The sequence below is a fragment of the Schistocerca gregaria genome, chromosome 1, assembly GCF_023897955.1.
Source record: "Schistocerca gregaria isolate iqSchGreg1 chromosome 1, iqSchGreg1.2, whole genome shotgun sequence".
NCBI lineage: Eukaryota > Metazoa > Arthropoda > Insecta > Orthoptera > Acrididae > Schistocerca > Schistocerca gregaria.
In genome coordinates, this window is record NC_064920.1 from 470,825,006 (window position 1) to 470,842,645 (window position 17,640).

General features: G+C 36.9%; 1 protein-coding gene across 2 annotated transcripts in view; it reads right to left on the minus strand.

The window, feature by feature from the left end:
* LOC126353207 (GTP-binding nuclear protein Ran) overlaps positions 1–17,539 on the minus strand; it is a 17,758-nt gene extending 219 nt beyond the window's left edge. The window contains exons 1-5 of one of the 2 annotated variants that reach the window (XM_050002747.1): positions 17,459–17,539; positions 16,709–16,963; positions 684–872; positions 432–602; positions 1–290 (exon numbers count right to left, since the gene is read on the minus strand). The exon at positions 1–290 is cut by the window's left edge and continues 219 nt beyond it. In XM_050002747.1, the coding sequence (XP_049858704.1) occupies positions 246–290; positions 432–602; positions 684–872; positions 16,709–16,951 (648 nt within the window). In that variant the 5' untranslated portion in view covers positions 16,952–16,963; positions 17,459–17,539 and the 3' untranslated portion in view covers positions 1–245. Of the gene's footprint in view, positions 291–431; positions 603–683; positions 873–16,708; positions 16,964–17,222 lie in introns of both variants that reach the window. The other variant, XM_050002748.1, reaches the window with a different exon arrangement.
* Positions 17,540–17,640: the final 101 nt, after the last annotated feature.

Below are 17,640 nucleotides of genomic sequence, written 5' to 3' on the forward strand. Positions count from 1 at the left end.
TTCAGTTTGTCACTCTTCTCACACTGCTCGCTATAAAAATAGTACAGCATCAACAGCTTTCCATTCACACAAAGCTCAACACCAAAGTACACAACACCGTACACTCGAACTTGCCGAAAGTAAGTTACTGATGCAGTCTGCTTGTTATAGTCCAAACACTTTATGTAACAAGGCAGAGTTCTCTTGACTGTGGCAGTAAAAACAAATTTTATGCATGGGTACTTCGGAGCAGAATTAAAAGTGTCTTACAGGTCTTCATCATCTTCAGGCAAAGCAGTCTCTGATGCTTCCTGAAAAAGAACCCATCATTAACAGTGGAATACACAATACATTACAAATGAAGCTAACAGTGACAGACTGTCAGGTAACTCTGTAGTACTAATATTGTGGTTCAAATCAGATCCAATTAAGCAAGAACTTGTTTTACAAACCTTCAGATCATTTTCAATTTGTTGTTGCCATGTTGGGTCCATTGTCACCTCAGGAGGCACAAGAGCTGGCATGGCAACGAACTCCAGATTTGGGTCACCAATTAGCTTTCTAGCTAACCACAGGAAAGGCTTTTCAAAATTGTAGTTGCTCTTTGCACTGATATCGTAATACTGTAAAATAATGTTCAGTCATTTAACAGGTAATAAAATTACTACAAAAAAAATTACAATGTGTCTTGTTTAAGATGTTACCTGCAAATTCTTCTTCCTGTGGAAAACAATACTTTTTGCTTTAACTTTTCTGTCCTTAATATCAACCTTATTTCCACAAAGAACTATTGGGATATTTTCACAGACCCTTACAAGGTCTCTATGCCAATTGGGTACATTCTTGTATGTAACACGTGATGTGACATCAAACATTATAATCGCACACTGACCCTGTAAAGAAATTAAATTTTATTAAAAGTGAAAGGCATTGCCTCGAAAGGTATTTAATATTTACACATTGTATAATTTAATTTTCTGTTGCACCCCACACATGTAAGCTACTACTCATGCAATTGGTACACCACTTCAGTACAAGTTCATTCAACAAGAACAAAGGTATGTCCAATATACAAAGCATCCACCATACAACACAATTATCTTTTAAAGAAACCAGAAGCACCACTTTCATTGTACCTGTTGATAAAACATTCAATTGTCATCAACAAATTTTTTCCAAGTATGTGGTTGCACTATGCAGTCTCATGGTGAAGATGACAAAGTGGGCACAGTATAATACACTCACTCACTGAAGGTACTAGTTACTTAAGGATACAGGGTATTTTCCTGTTCAATATTATGTGAAAATCAACACCTATTTCTTTTAGGCACTGTTTATAATGTATATGTTTCACAGATTTTTGTTGGTATCAAGTACTGCAGTACAAATTAGAAGTAGTTTTAATATCTCTGAACCTGCTAAGGACTATTAAAAAATTACAAAGGAATTGATGCAATTTTTTCCAAAATGCTTCCTCAAATTGAGGTACCATTTAATCCAATGTTATACATTTGAAGGAGACCAAATTTTTACCAGATATGCATGAGATGATGGCTGAGGTATTAGACCTATACAATTCCACCTAATAAATATATGGGAAAGAAAAACATTTTATATTTTAATAATTTTCCTTTTTTTTCTATAATTTATTTGATTCAGTAATTAAACTTAGGTCTACTACATATGTATGGACTATTGCAAGTTGCAGAAAAAAAATTATAGCAATGCTTTATAAACTTTAGGAAATATTTGTACCCGAATTTTGAAAAATACTACTTGGGGGGAAATTGCGAAGGAAGATACAAGTACAATTAAACTGTGCCTCAGAACATTCCTGAAGCACTGTCTTCATCCTGCAGCATTTCTTCATCTTCAACCTTCCTCTTGGCATTCCTTGCATCTTTGGTAGATTTAAGAGCAAATCTTTCAGCTTCATGCACCCGTTGTCTGTTACACACAAGCAATTTATCTGCCTTACTAGAGCCACATTTTATGCCAACCTTATCACTCAATCACTGAAACTTACCACTGCAACTAGGACACCAACTTTTAATATATTTCGTCCTACAAAAACATTCTTGGGTAATCTTTCCCAATTGCAAATGGCTGAAACTTTCATTTGTATTCAGAGTGCCCAAGGAAGACATTTACTAAGCAAAACATGGTCACTGAGGTCTCTAAAAATTGATTTTATTTCATAACAGGCCTATGGCAGTATATTTGACCATTTTCTTTTGCTTTTTTGGTAATCACACCAAGAATCTGCTCCTTTGGGACCAAGTCCGTGAACAGGGTGGTCATCTGTGGACAACTCATGAAAGTATTGCGAACACTGCATACACTAACTTCAAATTCACATCATATGAATTATGCACAATGTTCAAAGTCATTTTTGAGGTATATTTATTGCAGGATCTACACAGAACTAATTTTGACACTAAACCCTTCCTGCTACTTTATTGTTCAGTTATTTCCAGACAGCCTGCACCATCACAAATTTCACCACTTCCTTTATCAAAGTAGGTAAGATGCTCACATCAACAAATCCACTACAATCAGTGCCTCTGTTGACCCAAAAATTTGAATCACCGGAGGTGTGCCATGTGGGAGTTTCTTCCCGGAAGAACTGATATATAGGTTACTTTCCACAGTGTGGCTTACTTTGTAAACTGGTTACCACCTAATTTCCTTTCACTGAATTTCATGATGCGTGGCACAGTTCATATTTATTTCACGCTAAAGGATATGTACTATGTTGCAGTGTTTTGAGAATTTCTGCGTAAATTCTAGAACTACTCAGCCTTCTACCGTCCCGAACACACGATATTTTAGATATGAGTGTGAGAGCGTGGAATCCTACCTACTGTGTGTGTGTGTGTGTGTGTGTGTGTGTGTGTGTGTGTGTGTGTGTGTGTGTGTGTGTGTGTGTGTGTGTGCAAGTTTAAATTCAATTGCTCCAAGAATGTAGACACGGCAGTCGAATGGCACCAACAAGTAGCTGTCGGGCAGTCCATGGATGTTAAGTGCGTACAAGAGCCATGGAGTATTTATGTAGCTCTGTGATAGTGTCAGTGGCAATTGTTAGTGAAAAAAGAACTCTTATTCCAGTCTTGCTAGAGGCAATACATATTTCCTGAAACCTGTGATAGAGTTTTGGTTATAAAGTCAACTCTTTTGTGGATGTTGATAGATTTGTGTCTGGCGTGAGGGGATACGAGTGACTTACAAGAAGTCAGATGTTTATGTGAGGAAAATAAGTTTGTTTTGTATGAAGTTTCAATAAATATTAGTTGATGAAAAGTAACCTTCGTGTATCTACTTATTTTACAAGTAGAGGGAGAATTTTAAATATTCCTGTACCTAGCATCACTATGGAGAAGAAGTTTGAAGAGATTTCAGAAGCCAGTGAAAGAGATCGGCTGTGGACGACAAGTAAGTCATCTCATAAAAGGAGTGGAAGTTACTATATCTACTTATACACTTAAATCTTTGTCCAAAGCATTTGAACATGGCAACCAATGAGGAAGGACTGGGGGGGGGGGGGGGGGGGGGGCAGAAATTCCAAGACCAAAAAATGTGCGAACAACATGTGTGTTGCCACAGCAATTAAACCAAACAAAGAATTACTCCGAGACAACGGAACTTCATGAAGTATTTAAAGGAGCAAAATTTTGAATTGAGAAATAGAGAAGATTATACTGTGTTTCTGTAAGAAGAAATACGCCTAGAACACTATGACTAAGATCCGGTGCGAGGAGTGTAGAGCTCTCAAATACATCGCGGGGACACAGACGCGAAAAGCAACATCCGATGCCGCCGGCACCAGTTAATTTTTACCGGTGCTGATCTGCCTCCATAACCGCTCATCGACAACACAAATTCTCTGCCAAGTGAGTTAAACAGAACTTTACTGTTTCAGTACAAAGTGGTACAAACTGTTGTGTTAACTTTAATAGTGCCGTTATTATACTTAAAGTTAATCTTTTAATGCTCGTGAGGTCTAAAGTTTGTAAAAGTATGGATAACATACAGCAAGCTGGGGAAACTTCAGAACCAGCCATGGCTATGAAAGTTAGCAAAGAAGTGCCTGACTGGTCTGAATTAGTAAATTTAATCAAAACGCAAAATGTGTGAAAAACTAGAATAAGAAAATTCTCAATTAGATAACCCGGAGTGAAGCTTTAAATGCTCACCTGAATGCCAAGAGTGAAGCTTTAATAACTTATATGCTCAATTGAAGGCCCAGAGTGAAACTTTGTGTTTGTTAAATTCCAAAGTCGATCCACAAAGTAAAGTATTTAGTAATCTATACGAAGGCTATGAAGACAAATTAATGCATTAAACAATAACTAGGTAATTTAAAAACAGATTTAAAGAATGAATTGCCTAGTTCCTTGACCCTTCAGGTAAATCAAATGTTTACTGACCTTAGTCAGAAACAGAATGATAATTTCCTTTATCTATCAAAAAGTTTGAATTTAACACTGAAGACAGATGTAATACTGTAGAATCCGAAATCAATGAAAAGTTAGAATACTTTGAAAATGTATGTCATGTTAAGTTTAATGCTGTAAAGCTGGAATTGAATACTTTAAAAGAGAATGCAGATAAGCTGAACAAATTAATAACTGTCATTCAATCGCAAATTGACAATGTAGAAAGAAGCTTCAAGGAGAAAATAAACTCTGATATTGTTAATGTAAGTAGTCTGGAGGAACAAGCTGAAGAAATTATAGATCGGAAAGTCACAGAGAATAACATCCGGAAATAACATTTCACCTCTTGCTTCTTTAGAATTACTGATACCAGGAAGGGCATAGATGACCTGTGGAGAGAAGTTAAGCTTATCCAGGACAAAGTAGAAAAAACAGGTAATATCATCTAATGTGTTAACCAGAGTAGTAGTAACTTATTTGCAATGGGGAGCTAACTCAGGATTATCCAGGCAATTCCTTAAATTCAAACCCGATGGAGAAGTACATCCAACTCATTTTTTGAAAATGATTCAACCCGCTTTACCACAGAATTGGGGAGATTCTAAAAATATTGAATTTGCTGTGGGATACCTTCAAGGATAAGCCTCAGAATGGGGAAGTATAAACTTTGAAAAGAAATTTAAAGAGACTGGTCTGACAGAGCTCGTGAAAAGTTAATATCATGATCCATGGGACCTGGGCAGAGTCATCTATCCCCAAGGACGATAACATTCTGAGTTAATGGGTGGAAAGATGACTAGAATTCTGAGCTGTTTTCAGTGTTTCTTCTAAACTAATTTTCCTGCACTGAATTCCCTTAAATCTCAAACTATTCTGTCATCTATTCCTAACATCTACTACTATCCTGTAACTTTTTACTTATAAATTGGATATGACACTTTAAGGGAATCAATGAAAAGAAGTGATATCTAGTCAATATAAAATTGACTAGATTATTATATTTATGGATAATATGAGGTGACTATATATATATTCCTTTTTCATTTGAAACCCTATAATGTATATACCAATGTAATCAGGAAAGACTACAGAATTTCAGCCATTAAAAATTTGATTTTTCCACCATTTATAAGTACCCTGTATCATTAAGACCCCTGTAACTCATTTGTCAAGTTCACTCTTCATGTTTCAGGTATTTTGATAATAGTCAGAATTACCACCACTGCAGACAAAAGCATTTCTTGCATTGAATTTAACAGCACATACAAAGAAGAAAAAGGAAACAAGATTACAGTCCTGGGAATGGTTGAAATTGTGTGAGAAATGTAACCCATGAAAAACTTAACGGAAGTATTACACTCAACGTGATTATATCAGGCTTCTAAAAATGGACAATCAAACTTGGTAACAGATACTTTGCCCTCAAACTGAAAGAGGAGACAGCTGTATGAAAATTTATTCTCTTCTAATTGTTGGTCTACATCTACACTCTGCAAACCACTGAAGTGCATGGCAGTGTGGTACATCTCACTGCACCAGTTATTAGGGGTTTTCCCAATTCCATTTGGACATGGAGTACAGGAAGAGTGAGTAAAACACACACACACGCGCACACACACACGCGCACACACACGCGCACACACACGCGCACACACAGAGGACTAACCTCTGGCAGGAGACAAACCACACGGCACTGACCTCATTAATGCAGAAAATGGGAAAAGAGTGTACCAGTAGAGTTTGAGAAATCATTGCGAAAAGTTGCAGTACGGTGCCAGCAAATAAAAAACCCATAAAGAAAAACAGCACAATATAAAAAGATGAGGAAACAGATACAGGCAACCTGTGCAAAAATTTTAATTGGCAATTGTAAAAAGGAAGCTGAAAGAAAAACCTAGGACAGGCTTAAAATTCTGCACTGACCGAATATGAGATGGAGACCTGTGCTTCCCAAATACTCTTACAAATGTCTAAGCCCTTGGAAAAGCTGTTTCTCAGGTAAAAAAAAAGCTCCCGACAGGCCCTTCAAAATGGCTCTCAGTCTTAAGAAAAGCACATTGAAAAGCAACTCACAGGTGATAGACTGTGCAAAATACAAAACATTTTCACAAATGATAAAATGAGCAGCCAGTTACCTGCATGGAGGATGTCAGGTCTATTTTAGACCCAGCAACTGGTAAAACAAGTTAGCTTGCAAAATCATATGACTAAAAGGAAGGTTTTTGCTTTGAAAAGGACATGTATACACGGAAATCAAGTTTTTCAACTTACATCGAGCATAAATTGTCTAATATATGGACTTTACATGCAGCAATCAACAACCAATTTCAAAGACCTGTAAAAACATCTAAGAAGTTACAAAGCCAGAAACAGCTGTCAAAAAATTGTCCTTTATTCTGTTAGGAGTCTCAAACTGCAATAAATAAATCTGCAAATATAGGTAAGCTGCAACCACACAGAGGGCTCTATTAGAAAATTACGAAATACAGATTGTGTATATGAGATTTGCAGGATACTCAGCAATGGTGGTCAAAGTTAATAACTTCTACAAAGTTTGAAAAAGTTCTTTGTATTCTCCCAAATCCAGAGAGCTAACATATCAGAAATATATTAGTGAATATTCAGGAAAGTTACGACTTTTTTTTGAAAGTGAGTGAGTAGTTATCTCCATATCTTTTTAAGAAGGGAATTGTTAAAATAATTAGGTACTCTAACACTGTATTGAAATTTCTTATTTATAGGTAACAAAACTACCCTACAATGTCATTTAAATGCGAAGTAAGATCCCAATATTTTAATATTGATTCATCTATAAATGTATATAAGAAAATTTATTTTAACCTATGGAAACATATTTTACTTCACTTTATGTCCCCACCCGTGAGGGTCTTCAACCGCAATTTTTGTAAGAAAATAATAATTTGAAGCCAATGTTTTCAAGTAAGTGCACAACTCACAGAGTAATTCTGAAATCTTTAACTTTCATGTCAAACTAGATTGCCTTTGACGTAGCTAACATTATTAGTAGAAAAACAGGGCTTGTCTTCAAAATGTTACACATAATAGGAAATTGGTTAAATCTATCAATAATAAGCTTAAAGAAGCATGCACTTTAATAACTAAGTCTGACAAGGGCTGTTCTTTGGGTATTGCCTACAATTCTGGATATGTTTCTAAAACATTGATTTTTTAACAAAAATAATATTTTGGAACTGCACGAGGATCTGACTCCTGAATTATAGAAATAAGTCAGGTCAGCTATCAGTGATGCAAAATTTTTAATCAAACCTTTCCATAAGAAAATCCTCATCAACATGAGCCCTCAAGCCCAACTAAATTCAAAATTCACAAACCTAACCATGCAATATATCCAATTTCTAATAGTATGAATAGCGCGTACCATGATTTAGCAAAATTTCTTTATGAAGCTCTGAAAAATAGTTCATTTTCGAGAACAATCATTCCATCCCCAATAGACACACCTTAGTTATAACATGAAAGATTTAGAATGCAGCTCAGATAGCAAGTCGTTTTCAGAAGACATCAAAAATCTTTATACAACCATTCACATACAAGTTGTGAAAAAAATTTATGTCATTTCAAGAAAGAACTTTCAGATTAACAAATCATTGAATTTATGAATCTGATTACAGTCTTAGTCAAATACAACTACTTTGAATTTAATCAGCAACCCGACAGTCTCGCTATGGGAAATCTATTAGCTGGCATCCTTGCTGACATTTTCATTAACACTCTGGAAGAAAAGTTCTTAATACAGCACTAGGCATTCTCTCCTATTTCAGATATGTCCATGTTTTAGTCATCTATGAAGGACCTCTTGATGGCATTCACCATATTTACAATCTCTTCAATGAACTTCATGAGAAAATACCTTCACTAGCTAACTCTGGAACGAGGCCTGTCAATTGAATTTTCTTGATTTGATGCTTAAAGTAGAAGAAAATAAAAACTCATTTAATGTTTTTGTAAAGAACCATACCGATCAGTTCGTACCTGCATCTCCTATGCACCCACAATCTCTTATGTTTACTTTCTTTCACTTTGCTACTCACAGAGCTATTTCTATTCCACTCTAAAGAGAAATTCGAGGAAGAAATTAATATAATCAAAATGATAGCACTTAATAATGAATACAAACCTGTCATAGTGGATAACACCTTAAACAGGAAACTATACAAAGAGTTACTGCACTCAGCACTATGAGTCCAGCCTGAAGAAGTTTTTCTATTCCGTTCTTGGGGGGCTGCGTTATCAGATCCAACACCTTCTTCGTAATAAATACAACTGTAATGTCACCTTTTCACTTAATAATAGATACAAAAAAAACCGTTTATAATTTAAAGTTGACCCATTCCCCTTTGAAAAACTCTGGTGTCTATAAGTTAGTACGAGCCGTTGCCACCAGGCTCGTGTGCATGCGCAAAGCTGAATTCGCGCATGACCAATGCCTTCCTCCCACTTCTGGCTACTTGAAGCATCACTGTTTGCCAAAGAGCAGTAGCAGCAAATAGCCAGATGCTACCCGGAAAAAGTTTTCAGGCACGCCCAAGCTGCCAGATTCACACATGCACAGAGCAAGCCGAGTTATAGTGGGGGAGTCCTCCTCCACGTGACCCATGTATATATTTTGTGATGCTGCTGGTCTCTTCGTTTACAGCTCCCACAAAACAGATTTCTGTGGCTGGGAGCCATCAAGTGATTTAATATAGATTCTCATAACCATGAAAGACCAAAATAAAGCAATGGAAAATCCAGGATGGAATGTAACAATACCAGAGAAGGAAAGTTGCTACTCACCATATAGCAGAGATGCCAAGTTGTGATAGGCACAATAAAAAGATTCACACACTCATACCTTTCGGCCATTAAGGCCTTTGTCAGCACTACACACACACACACACACACACACACACACACACACACACACACACACTCAATGCTGAAACTATACTGCCAAGACCAAAATAAGTTCGTAGTTTCAATTTTGTGATTTTATATTGTTTCCACATAATTAGCAATCAACCATTAATGTCTTAATGAAGCTATTTCTGTCAGTTTTGTAGAGAAATTTGCTTCCATTAATTTTTTCCACTGAGGCAGTTAGAGACGAAGTGTTCCATTCCGCACTATTGTCTACTTTCAATTTCAAGTGCAAATTTTCATTTTCTGGGACGAATGATGTTATACCATGATAAAGAACCAAACATGAGAATACAGTACTGGACCTCCAAGAAAATTGGTACCATGACAACAACAGCTGAGCTGAGCTGAATATCAGGTACTTCAGAGTGCATCTGGACATAGAAATATGTAATTAGAGTGGAATGAAGCATTTTTGAACGGTTTACGAAATTCTGATGCTGCTGGAGTAGTATCTGATGTCCTGTTCCTTTTATGACACTGTAAGATCTCTTAATGCTACATACATACGAACATAAACATTTACTTGAAGTTGAGTAAGTAGGCAAATTTGGTCAGTAGTTTTGAGCTAAATATATTGCTTAAAATATGACAGCCGAGGCAGAATTTTACAAATCTGCATTCTCTGAAAGTGTTTCAATCACAAGGCACTTGCCTAGTACTTCCTCTAGACCTGAAGTTATTTCTTAATTTGTGTTTACATCTTAAATTTATAGAATGCTATTCTGTACTAAATTGTAGATTGGCAGCATACCGTGTTTTATCGTTTTAACTCCCCACGTGGCTTCATATTTATTCCTTGAGTAGAATATGAACTGTCAGTTGTACAGTTACTTTGCCTCACAGGCAATTTTTTCTTTTTTTTCTTCACACACACAATTTTGAAATAGCCGTGAAATTAGTTGTCCTTTATTCCGTTGTAAGGAACACAAGAAACTTTTTTGTTATGCAAGAAATCAGTATTCCATTCTAATAGCTTTTTGCAGTGCTGTGTAGATGTAAACCTGTTGGAAATCCTACATACCAATATTGCAGAGTACAAATTAAAATCTGTCAAAGTCACCCCATAGCAAAACATTGTGAACTTCGAGCTGTGGAGTCTAATTTTGAAATGATATTTTGCCAAGAACTGCTTCCGTATTTGCATCCTTTATCTGGGTGGGATATGACAAAACAATTGCTCCAAGTACAACTCCGCACATTCTCAACAAACTGCCGCAGGGCTGCACATGGTCACGCGATGCCCCACCACCCACGAAATTCCGCCAGAAATGCAACGAAAAGCGAATGAGCAGAGCAAGCACCTAGCACGGGCTGCCTTTGTCATCGTAGCTGTGCATGTGCAGTATACCCTAATATCCAAAATTTGTCTTGCTGACCACTTTCTAATTAAAGGTCACACACCTAAAGTTGTTCACAATATCAACATTTTGCACACTGATAAGAAAATGAGTAGATTGGTGGATCTTGAAGAACTAGAAAATTTTAAACATCCTTCTCAAAATGATGCCTCATTCTTAATAAACAGCAACAATTATGTAATCAAAGTTTCTTCAATGGTATAAGGCCATTACTTGATATTTGATTTCGTGTTCCTTGTGCAGTTACCGATTTTTTTTTCCCATTTGATAACTACTTGTTCATTAAATGGTTTATGTTAACTACATTTCATGTTAAACTGTTTTTATTCACTGAGTTATTCAGCTCCCTTTTGTAATTCTGTAATGGCCTTTTTCAGCCTTTAAACTGTACTTCTAAGCTCTAATGTAGACAAATTGTTACCATGTCTGCTGCTGTCAGATAAAATATTGCCTCTTACTTCATGTATTAGACATTTCACCTGTCTATATTTGCAATGTTAAGTAGCAAGTTTGTGCCTATGGCTACTAGAAGGCACTTTTGGCATAACGTTCTCCTGCCCGCAATTGCTAACGCGGGCACCTCAGTGTAATGCTACCACAGCTCAACATGTGGTGCAGTCCTTAGTGGCCTGCATCTTGCGTTTCTTATTTTATAAGTGACCTGTCAGTTTTAAATGTTTTATTTCTGACAAAGGCATTCTTAGAAGTGGCCGAAAAAGGCTTAATTTTCATGACCAAGGGTTGCAATTATTTAAATTTTTTTCAGTTCTGAAATGTTGGTGGTGATTCAATGCTATGTTCATCTGCCGTCCCACCCACGACAGTTTTATACCCATTTTACATGAAGCAACTTTCTTCTCAAAATCACCTATCCTAAAGGTGGCGAGCACAAAACTAGTATGAATTACTCTTGTAGTAACGCTTACTACTTTAGTAATTTATTTCTGTAGTAATATACTCTTAGTAACTGCTGGTGAGCTCAATTTGTATTTACTTCTTCAGTTGTAACTAAAGTAGTAATACCTTTTTCCTAAAGAAGTAAGTGATTTCTGCACAATGCTTGCACATACAGTAAGTACCCTCTTGGAAAATATTTATTGTCGGCAACATTATTGCAACACCTTCTGCGAAATTTATGTTTGTCACTATAATTTTAGAAGCTAGAAAGTATTTCTGAATTGAATTATTATAACTGGAAAATCTAAATGCTATTACACTGATTAATGATATGATCTGTGTATTATGAAAAAGAAACTTAATATTAATGAATGAATCTATTGTTAACCCCAATATCTACAACTACCAATGTCCACTGTTAGTTGAAGACCTGTATTAATTTTAGTGCCAGTTTGAGGTATGAGCTAGCAGCAACACGCAGGTTGCCAAGAATCATTCAAAAAACATACCAGAAAATGAAAAAAGAGAGGCCTGCTGAAATAATGACGAAGTACAAAACTACTATTGAATCTAAAAAGCATAAAGTCAACATGTTAAAAAGGGAAAAGTGTGCTTGGGAAAAATACAGTTTAATACAATAGAGAAGCTCTTACACAAGGAGTAGCTTATCGTAATTTGGAAGGATATGAAACTGAAAGCAAAGAAAACTGGTGGTGCAGTAGGTGAGACGAATATCAGCAATATAAGGCAAATGGTTGTCGATATGATCCCAAAAGTTTGAGGGGATAGCTGGAGTTTATGACAGTGACACATCTGAAGATAATGTGGTACTTTGTAGCAACTTTGATGATAACTGTTCTGAAGGTAGCAATGAAACGGCTGAAGGTGAAAGCTTCTCAGAAGATGCTCCCAGCATAAGTGGGAGAGAACATGCCGTTGTGGCAAAGAAACAAAAGTTGTTGAAAAAGTTGACGAGCTTCATTCCTTAAACATGCATTTTAATACAAGAGGACTACAAGGTAAAAATGTTATTAATAGGAAGACAAAGAGAAATCGTGGAATAAGAGCATAATCTTAAGATGGAAATTATGAGTAAGTACAAGATCGTAACGGAGCAAACTTCTGGTTCCAGTTCTTCAGCCAGTGTGCTTGAGAAAATTGGGCTTTTGCGAATGAATAAGAAAATGATATGTATAAAACATCTTTTATTTCCTTGATTTTTATTCAAATAGTTAATGTGTTCTTGTTCCTTGTGTGGTATAATATTCACTTTTATCATTTCATCATCAGTACTAATTTTTGTTAAACCACATTCTAATATTTATCTGAATTTGCAACATTATAAAAGAATGTCTTTTTCAGAAATAGGCCTAAACTAAACATTGTATGACTTTGTATACTCAATTAAGAAATAAAGTGATAATATTAATCCCTAGCAAAAAAAGGAGAAAGAAAAAAGAACATAAGTATAAAATTACACAAATAAAATGAGTCACTTTTCATTGCAGTAGTGACAATCCAGTGGCTCATTTATTCATTTAACAAGGAAAAGTCTTTATAGTAATTTCAAAGTTTACTAGCAAACTAGGTGCAATTTTAATTAAAGTAATTAAGTATAATTGATCTTCTGACAGCTTGGCCTGCAGCATCAGCTTCTGGCTGAAATACATATTGTTTGATGTCTTTCACCTCCACAGCATCAGGGCAAGACATCTGACTTCTACTCCAAAGTTGTGTAGAACAGCACCAGCCACAACAACATTGCCACACTTTTTTAAATCGCATTGTTTTAGTGAATTTGGAAATGTTTCTTCTGAACACCGAATGTTCACTTTTTTACACATCTGGTAGCAAAATGTGCTCAGCTCCTATGTGGGCTCTGAACACAGGCATCTTAAGGTGTTTCGGGAGAGCACATCCACTATCTGCAACAGGCAACCCATCATATTGTTCATTTTCAAATTCTGCAGCAACTCTTACTGAAGTCCCAAATACGTGCACCATGTGTGGAACCTCACCAACTGCTTACCACATTCAACATCTCCATATTGGCATAACAGATGATTTGCGTATTGATAGAAAAATTCTTGCAATTCCTATATAGTTCTGCTTGTGCTCCAGAAGCACAAAGTATGGGTATATGTACATCTATGGCATTTGGGAATCAACCAGTTCAATCCAATTCTCTTTTGTTCTTTGATATATTTTCTTGGCTATGTGGCATGGACCTACAGCGGCTTCAAGCCAATTAAACTGCTTCACACTGTTTAAAGCTATTCCAGCAGTAGTATGAGGGACATTAGTGAGATCCTCTGCTACAATTTGGTAATTACCTGTGCAAAAGATTCGCAGCCCACAGAGAAATTGCAGCTAGGAGACAAAGCAAAGTTCCTGGCAATTATGCTGCAGTAATGGTTCCAGCATATCAAGCAGCAACGCTGAAGATTCCTTACAAAACCCAGATAGATCTTTGAAATCACTGTCGCTATACATAACAAATGTCCATTGTGCATATTCTTGGGATGTTAAACTTCCTCCATCTCCATATGGTCTTCGTAGTCCAGGTAATCCATAGAATTCGACACTTGAAACAGAACTCACAGATCGCACCTTACTCTAGAAGTAAAGTTTTGTCTAATTTCCTCCTTAAGTTACTAACATAATAGTGTACTGTTCAATGGTGCTTTCCACCAGTAATGTGGAAAATAAATTTACTTCAGAAGTAAAATTGACTGGAAGTTGCCAATTTCCTTATCTCTTAGTAACTTATTACTTTAGTTTCACTTACTCCTGGTCGGTGCTCACCACCTGAAGTACGTGCACCTTTTGTGCCTGCACATAAATCAACAACCAACAACGACATGGGTGTGTCTATCAATGACCTATAAGACTATGCCACGTGAGTATGCTGCATGCTGTGCATCAGAAGTTATAACCTATCCTGTCAAGCTCACTCCTATAAAAGTGGATTTTGTGCTTTCATGACATCTTAATCCTTATGTTGGTTGCTTCGTTTTTGTGGCACAATGAAAACCTATACAAGGTCTTGCTATTTTTTCCTACTAGTATTCTACTACAGAGATTAAGTATCTGAAAGGAAAAGTATTTGCACTTTACAGAGGAAAAACCGTAACTATACATATATAAGAACATAAACAGATAAACATGTTTTAATGGAAATTATTTGAACATTGAGGAAGTCAGAGTTGCTGGATGAGTACAGAAAATTTCGTTGCTATTTGGCATTTGGAAAGAAAATAAGACAAGGATAAAGCAAAACACTATTTACTGCATTCTACATATTGTTTGACGTGTTTGCAAATACACAAGTCAAAAAAAGTTTTGCATCACCCTGGTTCCCACAAATCCTCAAGATAGACGTTGACTGGATATTATATCACACACAGTCCCTTTGGCTGTTCAGAGACATCACTAAACCCAACCAAAGTTGTAAACAACCATGCATGAGCAGCACCTATTAGGCACAGGAGGGTCTGACAGCCGATCAGTTCCAGTCATTTCACCAGGAAATGAGATTCGCGGCTCATGTCTGTAGTTCAACCCCACTTAGACGGTCTACACTGCAGTTCGATCGCATCCGTATTGTTACTTTGTGCCGGGAAAGCTTCCCAACAAGGAAGTGTCCAAGCATTTGAGAGAAAGTGGTGACATTCAGACATGGAGGAGATACAGAAAGACAGGAGCTGTCGATGACCGCTACCTATGGATATGGCTGGGAGGAACCCTAACAGCAATGCCACCATGTTGAATAATGATTTTTGTGCAGCCACAAGACGTCGTGTTATGACTCAACCTGTCCGCAATAGGCTGCATGATGCGCAACTTCACTCGCGTCATCCATGGAGAGGCCCATCTTCGCAACCAAGACGCCATACACATGTAATGCGGTACAGATGGGCACAACATGCCAAATGGAGCACTTAGGATTGGCATTACATTCTCTTCAACAATGACTGTTGCATATGCCTTCAACCAGACAATCATTGGAGACGTGTTTGGAGGCAATACGGTCAGGCTAAAAAGCCTTAGACATACTTTCCAGCAAGAGCAGCAAGGTGGAGGTTCCATACTACTTTGATGTGGCATTATGTGGGGCCGATGTATGCCACTGGTGGTCGTGGAAGGTGCCGTAACGGCTGTACGATAGGTGAATGCCATCCTCTGAGCAATAATGCAACCATTAAAGCTGAACTGTACAAGGAATAGGCTGTTTTGGGTGAAATAAAACCACCCTAGATCTCCTCATACATGTGTAGGATTCTGTACACTTACATTATCTTGACAACCAAGTCGTGGGGAGGGGGGAGGAGAGGTGGGGGGGGGGGGGTGGCAAGCAGGTCGTTTGGGAGGCACAGAGGAAAAAAATTCATAATCTGTTGCGGGGAACTAGCAAGACATCTACCTCATTCACTGCAGGCACTTTACACTGACTTCTAATACGAAAATTAAGACTGACTTTCTCAAGTAATTGGTAGTACTAGTGATTCGACTCTGTTTAACCTTGAGGAAATATAGAAAATTTCATAAAAATGCACGTGGTATTGTTTGATGACAGAAACTAGGACAAGATGAAAAACTAGGGTCTGGTCTCTTCCCAATCCACACAGCAAGTTCAACAAGTTAACGAATAGTACCTCTATCCCTATAACGTGTGTATTTCTGAAGCAATACACTTCGCCTGTTATACATTTATCTATTCTCAATTATCAACTACAAATAATCACACATTGCCTGCAAAGTCCATACATAACAGGACTAGGATGTCCTACTGGAAACTAAGTAACGAACAATACGGAGCGACTGAATTTTCCCTGAAAAGCTCTGCACTAATAACATTAAAAACAATATTTCAATAAGTGTCGCAGATTTTTGCAGTAACAAGACCTACGTTATAAGACAGATGAAACCATGAAGGAAACAAATCTGCGCTGAAATTATTTACGATGTACATAAACTAAATTTTACCTCTGTCGACGCAATTGAGTGACGTCACATTCTTAAGACCACATGTTTCTAAAACTAATCGGCAATATTATTACACATGCCACGGTTAATAAATAACTTCTTCCTTACCTGAATGTAGTAACCATCTCTAAGGCCTCCGAATTTTTCCTGCCCTGCAGTATCCCAAACATTAAAGCGAATTGCACCTCTGTTAGTGTGGAACACCAACGGATGTACTTCCACGCCAAGTGTGGCAACATACTTCTTTTCAAATTCGCCAGTTAAGTGTCTTTTAACAAAGGTTGTTTTTCCAGTACCTCCGTCCCCAACAAGGACACACTTAAATGCTGGCATATCAGCTTCTTGAGCCATTCTGTAGCAGGTCTGAAAATTTCAAGATTTCTTAATGACAGTACCAACTAAGATAATTTTCAAACACATGCAAACTGACGCTGTTGTGAATCCTAATTAAAATTTTAGAAGCATGACTCTTCTGTAATGACTAAACAGGACAGAATTTTTTTACGGAAACTGATATGGCGGAGAAAATCATTTCATAACTGAAATTAGGAGTAAACGTGAAACCCAATAGAATAATGTTCCATGAACTACAAAGAACTCAAAATCAAACACGTTTACCCACAGCAGAAAGATTTTCCTATTTAATATAACCATACAAATCCGGTGGAAATGGCGCGTTTTCGTATCATGGGAAATTGGTATGTTTTGGCCGAATTCAATCTTGTAAAGTTAATGTAATACACAATTAATCGTGAAAATGAAACGAAATTTTTGAAAACTGTTACTGCAACAACCTCTGGTAAAACTAAATTCGCAAACTAACGACCGATGCAGGTGAAATTAACTGACAAACCTCACCTTGCTCTTTCGTCGTTACGGTCCACAATGGCGTTCAGTACAGAGGAAATTCATGTGCACACCCTGTAGAACTTTCACTTATTTATATTACAAGAAATAACGTTTTTGAAAGTTTTTAAAAATTTTAACTTATTTTTAATAGAAATTTTTCAATTATTTGCTATGTATTTACCCTTTATTTT